General features: G+C 43.5%; 1 protein-coding gene across 2 annotated transcripts; it reads right to left on the reverse strand.

Annotated features, from left to right (window-relative positions):
* Nucleotides 1-579: 579 nt before the first annotated feature.
* On the reverse strand, nucleotides 580-8,995 carry LOC111976127 (SERPINE1 mRNA-binding protein 1). 2 transcript variants are annotated; one of them, XM_024004884.2, is made up of 9 exons: nucleotides 8,649-8,995; nucleotides 7,072-7,267; nucleotides 4,030-4,173; nucleotides 3,613-3,681; nucleotides 3,328-3,402; nucleotides 2,993-3,164; nucleotides 2,846-2,905; nucleotides 1,561-1,806; nucleotides 580-1,399 (listed from the first exon to the last, which is right to left on the reverse strand). In XM_024004884.2, the coding sequence occupies exons 1-9, from the start codon at nucleotides 8,902-8,904 to the stop codon at nucleotides 1,340-1,342; spliced, it is 1,278 nt and encodes a 425-aa protein (XP_023860652.1). In that variant the 5' UTR covers nucleotides 8,905-8,995; the 3' UTR covers nucleotides 580-1,339. The 2 variants fall into 2 exon arrangements, with proteins under 2 accessions (XP_023860652.1, XP_023860651.1); XM_024004883.2 differs by having other exon boundaries at nucleotides 3,613-3,684.
* Between the last annotated feature and the right edge of the window lie 7,737 nt (nucleotides 8,996-16,732).

A 16,732-nucleotide genomic window follows, 5' to 3' on the forward strand; every position in this document is an offset into this window, starting at 1 on the left:
TGCCGCAGTAGGGAACCAGAGGTAAAAATCAAAATGGAGGATATTCAACCACCACAGGAAATACTGCAGGAGCAGGTTCACAATTGTATCAGTATACTGGGCCCCGTTCAGCAGGGTGCGATGTACAGAGCGTTGCAGATAGAAATGCCAAGAGTAGAGCTGACATGACTTCTTACTCTACATTTCAGAAGAGCACATCTGTTATAATTAGGTATATTTATATTTTAACATTGCGTGACACGGTGCCCTGCTGAACTCTGCCCTGGAGTGGAGTGTTAAAACAGTGCAAGGCCTGAAGGCTTCCAAATGACCGAGGTCACAGCTCAATAGACTAAAATTGGCTTCCTCTTCTTTCCTTGGACCTGAACTAATATGTTAACTGTGTTTCCAGATCAGTATCAACGAAACAAGGAGAGGAAGCCATGGTACACCATTGAGACACAGCCCAAGAGTGTGTACATTGTACCGAAACAGTACAATGTTCACCTTTAMGAGCCACACGATCAAAGATGTCAGTGATACATATTAAATAATTGAAGTATTCCTTCCCCCTGCAAGTGATCTATTGAGTCATTTGGAAACTCTTTTCTATACAAAATACCTTTTAATACATAAGTGAATTAGGCTCTATTCTAACAATTTGTTGGGTGTAGGTACAATCACTAGATCAACGATCAAGGCATGTCCTTATCTGCACCATCAGAAATACAATCACACTCGAAGAGCTCTTACCATGGAAAAAAAAGTATAATTTTACAGGCCTACATCAGAGGTCTAGGCCTTACTTTAAAAAAATTATAATACATAAAACCCTAGAACTAAAGCAGTCCTTAAAATCTCACTGAGTGATGATGCAGAAACTTCTTCAGAAATACCCAGTATGGTAAGAGCTAGTTGGCTTCGGTTCCATCCCTCCACAGCTATGGGACACCACAAGCTAAAAGGATAACTCTTCTCATACCTTATATTTGGAAATGCATATTTTCAAGCAGCAATACAAAAAAAACTATTCATGAAGAACGCATAATCTCTGAAAAAAATACCGTATGAAAACGTCCCTGCTACCTTGTTTCTAAGTACAAAACCTCCGGAAGTAGCAACAAGTCCTTTTCTTTTTTCTTTGTTTTTTTTCTTTTCCGTATTTTTRCCCCCTCTTCTTTTTTCCAAAACGGGTAAAATTCAGTCCTCAGATGCGAGTGTCATGAGCGATGACGGTCATCTCCATCATACCATTTCTGCTGAAGGATCCAGAAACATGCGAGCCTCGTAGAGGGGCCTAGGGGTCTGCTTGGGGGGACTGCTAAGGGCTCCTGGGGGCCTATGGGGCAGCCGCTCCATCTTAGGCCAGGGCCGGGAAGGCCTCTGGATCATCCACATTGGGCACAATCACCCCGCTCGGCTGAGAGGAGGGTTAGAGGGTTGGGAAAACAAGAGGAAATGAGATTGATCAGACATATACAGTGAAATGACCATGTATGTTGTACTTAATCCAAATTCCTTTTAATCTCAAATCCTTTCCACAGTAGCTGTAACAGACTAGTAGTAATTAGTATTCTTTACCTTGTCAGTGCGTCCTCCACGGGTCGGCCTGGTGGGGGCTCCAGTATCACGCTCGCGGGGCTCCCTGGGCTCACGCTCACGAAACTCTCCACGGAACTCTCCTCTGCCCTCTCCGCGCCCTCGGCTCCCCCTGCCACCACGGGGCCCACCACGACCACGGCTGGGGCGTCCAAGGTCCCCAAAGTTTATCTCCAGCTGGGCTGTGATGTCATTGGCCGGCTTCCGGAAGTGGTGATCGTCCTCAGCCTGAGAGACCGGGGGGAAACATCATCAATGACAGAACACACGCCTGAGCCACATTCTGTCTTCTTATGGCACGGACAGATCAGTAGGATTTGTTTAGCGTCTGCTGGTCAAAAGTACTTAGCACCTCTGAACAGAGGGCTGGCTGTAATTTGCAAACCAATTCTACATGTAGAAATAGGCAAAAATGACAGCCGTCAGTTGCCCACCGGTGGGAAGTCCCTAAAACCACCTAGCCGACAGCAAGCGAACAAACGGKCCCTTACTGTGCACACTGACAATCGTTCTGGTGAGTTCTGTGTTAAAGGGATAGTGCAAGATTTTGACAATCAATCCTTTTTATACTTAACCAGACTCGGATGAACTCATGGATACACTTGTAAAGTCACTGCGTGTATAGTCTAAAAATAGAGTGAACAAATGTTAACAATGAAGATGCCAAGGCCCAGCATGATGACTCGATCACCATTTATGATATTGTTTGGATGGCTGACCATCTGTGGGCTATCACAGGGGTCAAGCACATCTTATCTGTGGCTTTCTCCGAGGCGGGATGTTCCCACAGAACCCTGGGAGAACAGACACTGTTGGAGGTGTGCAGACAGATTAAATTAATGTTACGGTGTCAATTAAATCGTCACATTTGGATTGTTTTAAGAGTTCATAAAGAGCTGATGAATTATTTTTAACATGTTTTATTGTGCTGTAAGTGGTATAGATTTATTGTTACCGGGAAACTGTTATTTTGTTGCCGGACAGCAGTCAGTTCAGACGGCGTGAAGCAGATGTGCGCTCATATCATTTAGATAAGAGTTGTGATGATTAGATCCAAGCATGTTCGCTGTTTCTGTGAACTTCAAGTAATTGTGCTAACGCTAGTTAGCAATAGCTTACAAATCAACCTTCAATTTCCTTCCAACTGCTATCCATGAGTTCAAGGGGGTAGACAGAAAAAGAGCCAGAATTCCCAAAATATCACACTCTCCCTTTAATTTTCATGGGGAGAGAGAGAGTGCGCGCGTCTGTCAGATGTGATACTCACCTTAGGGGCAACTGCCTCAGCCTCCACCGCAGCTTCAATAAGAGCATCAGCTTTCTTCTCCTTTATTGGAGAGGGACGAAAACATAGGTCATGTAAAATAAAAAAATGGAGGCTGAGTCAGTATTGTGGTTTTGACAGTCTACTCACGTCCTTGGACTTGTGCAGCACGTATCCTTTCTTCCACTGGCTGTCGGCTCCCTCGTTGGCCTTGCGGATGTTGAACTCCACCTTGGTTTTCTCCTTGTCCTGCTGGGCCTTCCATTCATCCAGAGTCATCTCCTTGGGTTCCACTTCCTTAGGTTCACCAACTTCGTTCTCCCTACAACACACAGCAGAAAAGAGAACACACAACTGGCAGGAGAATATGAGAAATATGGTGGAGAACCCATCCAGACTGTGCTTTTAAATTCCTGAGAGGGAATGAACGAGTGCACACTGGGCAGAAGAGGGAGAAATTGTTTAAGGCTCAGCCCTCAACTCACTTGTTCTCAGAGTCAGCAGGCCGAGGCTCCTCTCCCTCGGGGGTCTCCTCGGTCACGTTCGATTGGTCGTGCTCGCTGTGGAGAGGAAAAAAACAAGTTTAGCTCTTATACATTGAGTATGTTGACAGGTGACCAGGACAGTATAGAGACCAGGGGTCTTGACTCAAAACGTTGACTTAGTTTACACACAACTGAACAAGGTAAATCAAAACACTTTAGGTTTGCAGACAGCCTTTGAGAAAGTCGAGAGAGAAAATGTTGTGCTAGGTCGGCTGTGCTACTCACCCCATCTCATCCTTGACGGTGCCCCAGTTGTGAGATCCACTTCCTCCACGCTTCTCCTCACCTTTCTGGCTGCTGAAACAACATGGGCTTTAGCGCACAGCTTCACATCAATAGTCTCTCCAGCAAAAATATAGTTTATCACAAAAAAAAAAACTAGTTCTTATACTTCAAATAAGTAGTTCTAATGCACCAGTTCTCCAGACAAAGTCCTGGACTACAAAGCAATCTCAATGGATAATGACCCKAAAAAATATTTTTTATCCCCTCATAATCTGGACAAAAAAAATCGAGTTAGAAAAGAGATTCTCCATTGAGCATGCCATTCAGATCCGGAGTAGGAAATCAGCCTAATAATGAGATATGACTTATCCATCCCGGAGTTAATACATAATTCACAACATGGCACAGAAGACGTACGATCGATCACTGCCGCTGTGTCTGTCGAATTCACGCTTTCCTCTGGCGTCGAAGCCGTCGCTCCTGCCCATGCCCCGGCCCCTGCCGCCACGGATACCACCTCGGCCACCTCCACGTCCTCTCATCTGCCTATCACCAATGGGCCTGGACAGACAAGGAAACCAACCAATCAGCAGGCTGCCTCACAGGAAGGTACAGGTGATGTGAAACATTGCACATAGAAATGTAACGAATAGAGCAGACATCTTAATGGAAAATATAACAACATTAAGTGGTACAATGAGGACCCAAAACACAATGTGTGAAAAATCACCAATACTGTGAACTACACTGAAACAGTGTTATGCCATAGCCATACAGATCTTACCTTTACCTAGGCACTGTTTGAATACCTCCAAAATGCACTCTTAATTCCATCCTTCCTTAGAGTAGAGTACTGCAGGGATCCGTTTTTTGGAGCAGCATCCGCCCCGGCCACATAAATTCCGAACCCCACCCAATATCAGGAAAGATTTTTCTCCGCAACCCGACCCACCCAGATAGATAGAATTGTTCTGTGAGCCGATCCGTTACACGCCATATAACATCAATATATTTCATTGTTTTTATGACTTCAGAGTAGTAGGCATAATTACTATTATTCCCCTTCCCTGCATTAATTAATTTGTCTGCATGTCTATTCAACATTTGGATAAACAGAAACCATACCATGAATTAATAAAAAAATATTTTTCTTTTCACAATGCAACAAGTCACTCAAACCACTGAGAGCCTTCTAAATAGCCTTCTTATCTGTAATGAAAGCCAATAGCGGTCCTAAAACAATACCTTTAGATGAAATATTGTTTAGATTATCAAATAGTTTAGGCCTAATTAAACCATTCCCGGAATGGAATATAGGTTGCAAAAATAGGCTACATTTACTTAGTAGGCTTATCAAACTTAACAGCCGCACTGGTTTACATGTTATATAGCCTGCATATGGTCTAATGAACGAACACCTGAATTAATGTAATGACTGAATTATCGCAAACAAATAGGCCTACCTGCTTGCACTTTGCAAGCAGGTACCGCATTGTTATCCATCCTCCAAAATTGGGATTCCACTCGCGCAGCAACTGTTTCCGCGATGGTGTTGTAGCCTATTCCCTTATCATAACCTTTCTTTTGTGTCTCCAATTTGGCCTATGCTAGCCATTTTTGCGTGAGCTAAGCTATCCAGGGGAAGTTAACTTGGTAACGTGTCGTATTCTCACATGAGGAGAAGGAACATGATCTCTGCATGTGGACAAATTAGAATGTTTTGGCACCACACAAGGGACAGTTTCCAGCTCCACACACACTCAAAGCGTGCATGGCTGATAGCCTTATGCCAGCCTCATCGGTCACAGAATGGAATTCGCAACCCAATAAGCTCCTGGGTTTAAAAAAAGTGTATTATCTTGATTTAAAATGTTTTCAGCCCACAATGTAATTGTTCTGAACCACGACCCGACCCACATGTTGAAAGAATGTTCATTTCACCCACCAGTTTATATTTTTTGCGACTCACCGATAGGGAACCATGGGTATCCGACCCGATGCAGGATTCTAACTTAAGACAAATCACTGTTGAATTGTGAGTAAAAAAATAAAACAATCCCCTGGCCTTCATGATAGATCAGCAACTCTTTCCACAACGGAAAGGGCGTTTTTGAAATGCATCATAACAGGGTTTTATATGTTTACTGTCACTCTTTACATACACACCCTGCTGTGTGGTTACAGTTTAATCTAAGTGGCAAGGTGAAAAACCATCAGTGAAGGTGGCATGACTTTGTAACTTAACAGTAGAGTGGTTAATTAAGGTAAGTTTGGGTTACCTCTGACAGCCTGAAGGGGAAAATTCCTGTCAAATAGAGAAGGGGGTCACTTTTGTTTACACAATAAACGACTGGTAAGTTACCATTTTTTAAGCGAGAACAATACTGTCTTACATTAGAAGGCCAGTGTGGGTTCTGTCGTTTGTATCGGGTCTTATCACTAGAACTGCTAAAGCAGTCAATTGGTCTGCTCATGAATTTAAATAAAATTATTACTCTGCCATCATGTCCCCTCCGTACTTGACATTTCCTAAAAAGTTATTACACACTGTCGCTAGAATCTTAATATCACAAACAGAACTGGAGTTATAACCAGTTTTAGGAGGGTATGTCATTTAAGTTCGTGGGTTTTCCCGTTGCCCCTACTTCTCCCGATAGTTGAAGGTGCTGTGCCCAGTTGGGAGAAGAGTGGATGAGCACAGGGAAGCAAACAATGCATAATTATGTAATCACCAATTGTCAATGAAAGACAGGGCAGGCCATTCTACTGTATTTATCTACTAATTATAATCTCTAAATTATATTGTACCCTATATTAGTCCACCAAATCCAAGCAGTTTTATCAGTCCACTCTGGCCTACTTGGAGTACACAGTGAAAGCGTCCATAATGGACCAAGACGAATGGATGCACATGCTGCGTTAGCGTTTCTACAAAATCCCAATGACAACGACTCAGATGGCGGGGAAGAAATTAATCATGACATCTCTGATGATTATTCTTCTGAGCCTCAGCCTGAACCTACACCCTCGAGGCTTAAGCGTAAAAAAGTCAGAACGGTGCACCCTGAGATGGTGACCGAGCCACCACCAAATGAAACTGTGAGACAYGAGAGGAAAGGACGGCACCGTTTAGATAAAATAAGACAGTGACAATGCTAGCACAAAATGTCATCACAGAGAACAGACCCTACATCACAAGCAAAAAACAATATCAGCAACGTCTCGTTGTTTATGTGACACCATGTAAGCGCGAGCTAACAATTTACCATTTTTGACTGCTGTCATACTGAGAAAGTTAATGGGTTACAGATGGGTTACTGCTTGGCTGCAACAAAGGCCTGCACCCACAGGGATCTGAGTCATATTATTGTTGGGGTTAGTATCTCTTCCTTTCACTCCTTTTCAAAACACTCCCGTTTGGTGCCAACTGAATCCAGCCTTGCTCTACCCAGTACTCACTTCTCCACAGAGAACTCTCCTCCCTCGGCTGGCTTATCTTCTCCGCCGGGGGGCCTCTCGAAACGGCGTGGCGGCCGCCTGTCTGTCCGGGGGGGTCTGTCTGTAGGGGGGCGGCCCTCGCCCTGGCCCTCACGGGGTGGACCCCCGGCGGGGCCCTGACCCTCGCGTCTGGGACCCATCCTCCTGGGACCAGGTCCTGGAGTAGGACAGGACAGAGGAGAGTTAGTAATTGATCCCCCAATAAAACAAGTACAATACTAATTTTCTCCAAAGATTCTCTACAAAAAATAACTCAAAACAGGGGTTTAATGGAGACTACAGTTAGAACCTTTCTCAAGACCCAACTCCAAAAGAGAGCAGGATGATGTGCTAAGGGCACACTATTAAAATACAGAGAATTTAAATAAAATGTCAACTTCTTTACAAACATAAACCGAGGTTGAGCTTAATATTATCCACCATGACAGTACACAGCAGATGAAAACATGCTCTGAGACTGGTCTGACAAGTCCCTCCCACTGTTGACCAAAATAGACTCCCACACCATGCACCACCAGCAGCTGAACGCACGTTGGTGCATGCACCTGTCTCTTCTCTTGGGGTTCCATTTTTTTTTTTTTACTTTGCTTCTGACTGGTGTAACTAGGCTGCTAACAAAATACAGGGGCCTCCTATTTTACACTAACCATGACAATGTATAGGCGAGTAACACTAGTTTACTCACGCAAACGACAATGTAATTGTTTGGTCAATATATATCGCCTTTGCTCACCTTGTTCGTTTACCGAGTAGCAGAAGAAAGCATACTCGTAAAGCTTCTTTATTTGAGACTAACACAAAACGCCCATATTCACAACCGCGCTACGCAAGATGACATCATTCCCTGCCTAGTCGAGAACAATGTTGTGCGCCATTTAGCGAGTGACAGTTAGGTGGCTGCCGCTGTTGCACACTCCAAACCTGGGCCACGAGGTTGGTCACGACGCGGGTTAATGCAACCAGGTAACAAAAGACAAGTTAACTACCTAGCCAATTCGTATGTTAACTAGTTAGAAAACAATCCTCAATTTTAACCTAGCACGATTGCTTCACGTGTGAAAGTTGGCTTACACCCCGGTGTGAATTCACCGTTAGCTAGGTAAACAATTTGTTGCAAAAAAATTATTTCACCAATCGTGCATTTAATAAGTATGCACTAATCAAACACTGGTCAACGGGTAGTTGGTAGCAAGCTAGCAAATGACTTTGGTTAGCTAACGTTAGCTAATTAACTTGCGGCTAACAATCCTGGCTAAACAAGGCCAGAGGCGTTTTAATATTGGCAGCAAAACAAGTTCGCCTGCAAGTTCTTTTTCAGGGGGCACAATACTGTACCACACCTAGTTACACTGTCGTGACTTTTTTGTGCAACGACTGTGATACGCGTTTCAACTTTAGTTGACAAAGGGAATCATGTCGACCTCATGGAGGCTTTGAACGCATTGCTAGCTAGCTAACTTAAAGTTAATACTTAACTCTCCAGGGCGAACTACGATTTTGCAGATCAAGAGGAAAACTATTGCGGGAAACYGTCTTACCATCTTTCTTCAGAGTCACCGGTGCCAGAGGCTCATCTTTCTTATCTGCAGGGACGACCTTCCTGTCTTTCTGGGACTCCTTTTTCTGGAGCTTGGCAACTTGCGCCGCGGTCTTGGCGGCACCAGGGACAGGAGCCTCCTTCTTCTTGTTCTCCGCCTCCTTCAACAGCTCGAACGGGTCCGACTCGTCGTCAAATAGTTGGTCGAATCGGTTGGCTATGGCGCAGCCGAAACCTTCTTGCATATGTCCGGGCATGATGGCGCCCCTTAAGCAGGATTTTCCTCCGATTCTACGAGGCTTGGTGCGAACACTTCGCTAGATGTTGCCACAAGATGGCTGAGGAAAGAACCTACTTCTCTTCCGGCGTGATAGACATCCGGGACACAAACTTTGGCGCCGGGTGGGGCGTGTAGTTCTTTGATGAGGGAGAGTGTCGGAAAAACATAAGGGGCGGCTCACTCAAATAAACTACCATACCCACAACGAGGGAAGAGTTAATAATTTAGTTTTTCTCCAGTTGACAAACACGAATGCTCATGCTGTCTGTTGTAGTTTTCAATTTGCATTCAAGCATTTACTTTGTATGAGGCTTGTATGGGAGATCTTTCCCACCCTTTCTATACTCTAAATCCACTGTATATACACACACACACCTAATAGCCATATTCACTGTCAAACATTTTGCAACATTGTTGCTCCATAGAATGCCTCCACAGTTCTTTGCAATGTCAATTAGGCCTAGGCCTGACCAAGTCTGACTTACAAATCTAAAACACTGTTCTGGTAGTGACCTGAGACATCTGTGCATAATTCAGAACAGTCAATCATTTGTGATCTTTTAAGTATCAGTATATGTTGGTTCGCTACACTTGCAATAACATCTGCTAACCATGTGTATATGACCAATACACTTTGATTTGATTTATAGGCCRTAGGGGCTATTGATAATTTCATTGCATATGGGAAGGAATGCTGATCAGCAACTTACAGTGAGTGACACAGAAAGTATGAGGGCCAGCTAGTATGTGMACTCCTTTAGATGGGATGCTGCTAGCTAAAAGAGAACAAGGGGTCATGGTCAAACAGGAAAGGTCTGGAAAGATCATTTAAGGGCAGCAGATGGCAGCCATAGGTTACTTTTCAGTCAGAGGAGAAGAGCCAGGCCCACTGCCTAACAGATTTGTGTCTTATTATGTCTCTATTTTATTACAAAGAGGATTAATCAGGGTTTGAATTACTATTTGTAGCCTATGGAGGGTATAAACATGCTATTTGTGTGGAGTGGCCTCTGAAGTGCTGAGATTTGGGCCTGTATTTATCAAGTGTCTCAGAGTGCTGATCTAGGATCAGGTCATGTCCATAATAATCTGCTTCATTATAAAAGGCAACATTTATCCTAAATCAGCACTCCTACTCTAAGACACTTGGTTAATATGGACGCAGACCTAAATAGGTGTATTTTTCCTGCTAGGAGTGCATAAGGCACCTGATAACTCCTAAAAAATAGAGAGAAATATTTATGTCCAACGTTTCGACAGACAAGCTGTCTTCATCAGGGTATAATGACAAACACTGCGAGATGACTCATTTATATAGTGATAACCTCATAACTGCTACCTGATGTCGGTCAACATTATTATGTACATTGAGAGACATAGTCTAGCCATGTCCATAGTGGAGGAATCAACCAGACTCTGAGGAATGGTACTACTTTGACACCACAGATGAAAGGGGGTTCGTTCCAGAGAGGGAAGCTCCATTTTACATCCAATTGTTTCTGTCTGCCTAGTGCCCACCCTAGCCATGACTGGTTCTGTTAAAGGTTTAGCCCATCCCAGGATGCTGTCCTCTCTGAAATAAGAATATGATGAATCATGTTTTTGAGCCCTGATAGCCATTGCTCATGATCTCCACCGCTCTACAGACGGGACAGTAGTGACTGTCATTGTCATTGAGCTGTCAGGACATCACATCAGACTGCGCAGAGGGAATGCTCCTCCGAGGCTGGATCAAAGCCATTTACTACCTTTCCAAGTCATCTCTGGCGGGATATCAATGTTTGTCTGGATTTCTATAGCTCTCTATATCATTTTATAGCGGCGATTTATCTGCTTGCTTCAGCCTATTGTTGCTGGGGAGAGAGAGAAGTGTTTGGTTGGTGGAAAGTGTATGCACATTAATTACGCACAACATAATTCACATGAACGATGACATCTGCAGTTACGAAGGCGATGATCGAATCTTACGCTCTCATGGTCTTCGTCATGGGGTCGTTTTTCGTGTATTTCTGCGGCATGGTTTGGGCATTCTGCAACCCGAAACTCAGCGGTGTCGAGGAGGAGATGCTGACAGAGGCTCCGGCAGAGGACGACAGCTGCTGGGTGTGCGCCCAGCCACCCCCGGAGCAGATACACTACCACACATGTGCGCACCCCGGCGGGACACCACAGAGGACAGGGGACTGGATCACACAGACCACATATGTGAACTTTATGGGGGATAGTAGACCTACTGCTGACAGCCTCCTAACAATGGACCGCACAGGATTTGCATGTGGAGACAACAGTCAATCGTGGCGCAATTTGGATTGATTGACACTATGCATTTATTTAGACAGTGATGGCACGTCATGTGAATATTTCTGTTTTTGTGTAGCTTATGCTGTGAGTAAGCTATGTGCAGTTTTGCTTTTATTTCAATGTCTGGTGAAACCTTTTTGTTGATTGTTATCACAGCACTAAAAAACAAGCAAGCCAGAGAAACAATTATGTGAAGTGGATCATGCATTTACAGTAGTAGGCCCTATATGCTGGTTAAAATGAACAAAATCATTACAGTTAGCGTAGGTCTACCACTTTGAATCCACAAAGTCATTCAGGGCATCAGTGGGGCAGACATCATTAATAAAAGTCATATGGTTTATTGGAATGTTATTACATTATTTGATACATTAAATAATACACATACTTTAAAATGTGTTTGTGACAATACATGCAATACAAATACAATACATTAGTAGCAGCAGCAATGAGTGACATGGTGGCAATCAAATTGGAACATAATACCAGCACTCATTGTCTTTGAGGCCTGCCAATGTAGAAAAATAAGGCAAACKGTATTCATCACTTCCATCAATGACATAGTGTCAATCAGATTCGTTTTTTATCGCCTCAGTCATCTGCAGGACAGGATAGGAGTGTCTGTCCATTAGATAGGAGTTATCTCTTGTCCAGTGTTCCTTCATTCAGGCTACTGTGGAGTTGCTCTAATACCCTTCTTTTCCTCCTTCAGTTTCCTGTGCACTTTGTCTTCCAGTTCCAGTAGTTTATCATACAGGGCATCTGACATGTCCCGTCAATATCCATCTGAGAAGGGAACAGAGAGGCGATCAGACACAGCAGGGGACTGCTGCTAAACAACCCGCTGACTGATAGTATGGTCTGGCAAATGGCTTTCTGGAGTGGATTTAACAAGAATAGAAACGCAGGTCATGACACCCAACAGATAGAATAATTACTTAATATTTAATCATTTGGACGGATGCAATGTTAATCTACAGTTACAATCCACCACTTCAAAATTATCTAACGAGTAATATAATCAGACAAATGAATATCATTACTTGCCAAGCTGATATGATTGTAATTGAGATCTTGCTTGGTTGGTAGATTGGTACTCAAAAATAGTTAGGCTGGTACTGTATTTATAAAACAGAACAATAGAAATATGTGATGTTCATGTCGCAGATTCAGATAACTTGAGGTTGTTGTGAAAACGGCTTACAACTTTTAATGTGTACAGTATCACACACTTGAATTGACTTGGGTTTGATACAGCTATAGCCTAGCTATTAGCTTGGATTGACTGGATATCTGTGGTTTGTACAGCTATAGCCTAGCCAGTTAGCTTGGATTGACTGGATATCTGTGGTTTGTACAGCTATAGCATAGCCAGTTAGCTTGGATTGACTGGATATCTGTGGTTGTTACAGCTATAGCATAGCCAGTTAGCTTGGATTGACTGGATATCTGTGGTTTGTACAGCTATGCCTAGCCAGTTAGCTTGGATTGACTGGATATCTGTGGTTTGTACAGCTATAGCCTAGCCAGTTAGCTTGGATTGACTGGATATCTGTGGTTTGTATAGCCTACCTTGTGAGGGTGTGTGTAGTTGTTTCACAGGCTTGAGGTTAGACTTTGGTACATTTACATTTACATTTAAGTCATTTAGCAGACGCTCTTATCCAGAGCGACTTACAAGTTGGTGCATTCACCTTATGATGTCCAGTGGAACAACCACTTTACAATAGTGCATCTAACTCTAAGGGGGGGGGGGTTAGAAGGATTACTTTATCCTATCCTAGGTATTCCTTAAGAGGTGGGGTTTCAGGTGTCTCCGAAGGTGGTGATTGATTCCGCTGACCTGGCGTCGTGGGGGAGTTTGTTCCACCATTGGGGTGCCAGAGCAGCGAACAGTTTTGACTGGGCTGAGCGGGAGCTGTACTTCCTCAGAGGTAGGGAGGCGAGCAGGCCAGAGGTGGATGAACGCAGTGCCCTTGTTTGGGTGTAGGGCCTGATCAAAGCCTGAAGGTACGGAGGTGCCGTTCCCCTCACAGCTCCGTAGGCAAGCACCATGGTCTTGTAGCGGATGCGAGCTTCAACTGGAAGCCAGTGGAGAGAGCGGAGGAGCGGGGTGACGTGAGAGAATATTTATTTTGGTATTTAGCACGAGGATCCAGAATCAGGTTTTTGGATAAACAGCCAGAACTGCACAATTAAAAGAGGTATAGATTAATCAAACCCTTAAAATGGAATCCTTAAGTCACAGCATTAAAATACAAACAGAGATGAGCGCTAATATTGTGTGCGATATAAATACAGAAAGGTAATCTGTTTCAATGGTTCACTGTGAGAGGTAGAAGTGCTATTGATGCTTGTACATACCAGTGAGGGCATGTTATCTGTGGTAAATTCCAGAGCCTCTGCTACATTTTGTGTGTGTGTGTGTGTGTGAGTGAGTGAGTCGGTGTGTGTGTGTGTCTGTGTGTGTACATACCAGAGCCTCCGCTCCATTTTACTGAGTCAAGGTGAATATGTTGGTAAAGATTCTAATCTATCCAAATAAGCAAGAGAGATCAGACTCATCATCAWGATGAAAGCAATACAGTGCATTCGGGAGTATTCAGACACCTTCCCATTTTCCACATGTTGTTACCTTACAGCCTTATTCTTACTCTAAAATGGATTACATATTTTTCCCATCATCAATCTACACACAATACCCCATAATGACAAAGAGAAATCAGGCTTTTAGACATTTTTGCAAATGTATAAAAAACAAAAACAGAAATATCTTATTTACATAATTATTCAGACCCTTTGCTATGAGACTCGAAATTAAGCTCAGGTGCATCCTTTTTCCATTGATCATCCTTGAGATGTTTCTACAACTTGATTGGAGTCCACCTGTGGAAAATTCAATTGATTAGATATGATTTGGAAAGGCACTCACCTGTCTATATAAGGTCCCTCAGTTGACAGTGCATGTCAGAGCAAAAACCAAGCCATGAGGTCGAAGGAACTGTCCATCGAGCTCCGAGAAAGGATTGTGTTGAACCACAGATCTGTGGAAGGGTACCAAAAAATGTCTGCAGCATTGAAGGTACCCAAGAACACAGTGGCCTCCATTATTCTTAAATGGAAGAAGTTTGGAACCACCAAGACTGTTCCTAGAGCTGGCCACCTGGCCAAACTGAGCAATCGGGGGAGAAGGGCCTTGGTCAGGGAGGTGACCAAGAACCCAATGGTCACTCTGACAGAGCTCCAGAATATCCTCTGTGGAGATGGGATGGAAAAAGGACAACCATCTCTGCAGCACTCCACCAATCAGGCCTTTATGGTAGTGGCCAGAAGGAAGCCACTCCTTAGTAAAAGACACATGACAGCCCGCTTGGAGTTTGCCAAAAGGCACCTAAAGGACTCTCAGACCATGAGAAACAAGATTGTCTGGTCTGATGAAAKCAAGATTGAACTCTTTGGCCTGAATGCCAAGTGTCACGTCTGGAGGAAACCTGGCACCATCCCTACAGTGAAGCATGGTGGTGGCAGCATCATGCTGTGGGYKTGTTTTAAAGTGGCAGGGACTGGGAGACTAGTCAGGAGCGAGGGAAAGATAAACAGAGCAAAGTACAGAGAGATCCTTGAGCGCCAGAGAGCTCAGGACCTCAGACTGGGGCAAAGGTTCACCTTCCAACAGGACAACGACCCTAAGCACACAGCCAAGACGACACAGCAGTGGCATTGGGACAAGTCTCTGAATGTCCTTGAYTGMCCCAGCCAGAGCCCAGACTTGAACCTGATTGAAAATCTTTGGTGAGACCTGAAAATAGCTGTGTAGCGACTCTCCCCATCCAACCTGACAGAGATTGAGAGGATCTGCAGAGAAGAATTGGAGAAACTCCCCAAATACAGGTGTGCCTGTAATCGCTGCCAACGGTGCTTCAACAAAGTACTGAGTAAAGGGTCTGAATACTTATGTAAATGTGATATTTCAGTTTAAAGGTTTTAAACATTTGCAAAAATGTATAAATAAACTGTTTTTGCTTTGTCATTATGGGGTATTGTGTGTKGATTGATGAAGGAAAAAATATATTTTTAGCAATTTAAGAGTAAGTCTGTAAAGTAACAAAATGTGGAAAAAGTCAAGGTCTGAATACTTTCCAAATGCACTGTATATCTTGGAAACTGAATACATCTTGAAAACTTGAGCGTTGACATGCACAGTTTTGCGGAACAAATTATTTGAGTAAAATTCCCCTTTAAACAAATACTATTATCACGCACGTACACACACACAACACACACACACCAGCCAGAGAATGTGCATGAGCAGGTTCCAGAGGTGGGTGGGGAAAGAGTGCAGGATGCTGTAAGTTAGGTTGGTCATCAATACAGAAGTGATAAGAGACACCACCACAGTCAACTGGGCTCTCCAATACAGAGCCCGGAGGTCAGAAGAACCCTGAGGTAAGCAGAATAGTAGAGGTGACTCTGGAATCAGCAGTGAGCAAAAAAAATCTCCAGGGAAGAGGACAGAACTATTGTCATAGAAACTGTGGTGTTAATTTTTTATGAAGTGTTGCTATGAAAAGGCAGTTGGTGAAGGGCAGATGGATCCAGTGTCCTCAATGTCTTTACAAAAACTACTATCTCAGGTGATGTATAAAAAGTTCATAAAATAAGATTACATGACCCAAACAGATGTCTTTATGATTATCTATCTATACACTACATGACCAAAAGTATGTGAACACCTGCTCGTTGAACATCTCATTACAAAATCATGGGCATTAACATGGAGTTGGTCCCCGTTTGCCTCTACTCTTTTGGGAAGGTGTGCTAGAGGGAAAACCTGCAGGAAGGTTGCGCTCCAGGAAAAGGGTTGGTTTCACTAGTTACCACAGCCACAAAGTCAAAGTTGTATATATAAAATTAGCTTTTTGGTCTTAATTTAAGGTCAGGGTTCGGCATAAGGTTAAGGATACGGTTAGGTTTAAAATRACACTTTAAAGAAAATACATTGTAGAAATAGGCGGGGTGGCTGTGGTAACTAGTGACGACGCTAATCTATTTGCAGTTACAGCGCTGTCCACTAGTCTAGCGGAGAAAGAGAAAGTTGCAAAATACTTGTTTCCTTCACCGATACAGTAATAAAACCAAGACGTGTATKTTTACGTGTTCGCTCCGGTGACTAACACGCCCTTGGTTTAAATCAATATAATTATATATAAATACAGCAACAAATTGTCCACAAACTGTAGAGTACGACGTTGAAATCAGACTACTGCCCCTTGCTAACACCGCATCCTTTGGTATGATTGGGCGACATCCTAGCCCTAGCCCCAGCCCCAGCCAATAGCGTTTAGACTACTGTCAGCCCAGATATGGGAAAATAAGAAATGGTTGAGTAGAAAATCCTGTCGAAGTGTCACATATTCATATCCTGAACTCTGTGATTCACATAAACCTATATCCATTGGTCACATGAATGTAGACTTTATTGTAAATCAAAACAATAGACAATG

This window comes from Salvelinus sp. IW2-2015, linkage group LG16, assembly GCF_002910315.2.
Source record: "Salvelinus sp. IW2-2015 linkage group LG16, ASM291031v2, whole genome shotgun sequence".
In the NCBI taxonomy this organism is placed as follows: domain Eukaryota; kingdom Metazoa; phylum Chordata; class Actinopteri; order Salmoniformes; family Salmonidae; genus Salvelinus; species Salvelinus sp. IW2-2015.

Coding starts and splice junctions, on each gene's coding strand:
- LOC111976127 (XM_024004883.2), bottom strand. CDS start 8,904: ATGCCCGGACATATGCAAGAAGGTTTCGGCTGCGCCATAGCCAACCGA. Junction 4,174..7,071: donor GGAGAGTTCTCTGTGGAGAA/GTGAGTACTGGG, acceptor TTGTCTGTCCAG/GCCCATTGGTGATAGGCAGA. Junction 3,165..3,327: donor CCTGCTGACTCTGAGAACAA/GTGAGTTGAGGG, acceptor TGTGTGTTGTAG/GGAGAACGAAGTTGGTGAAC.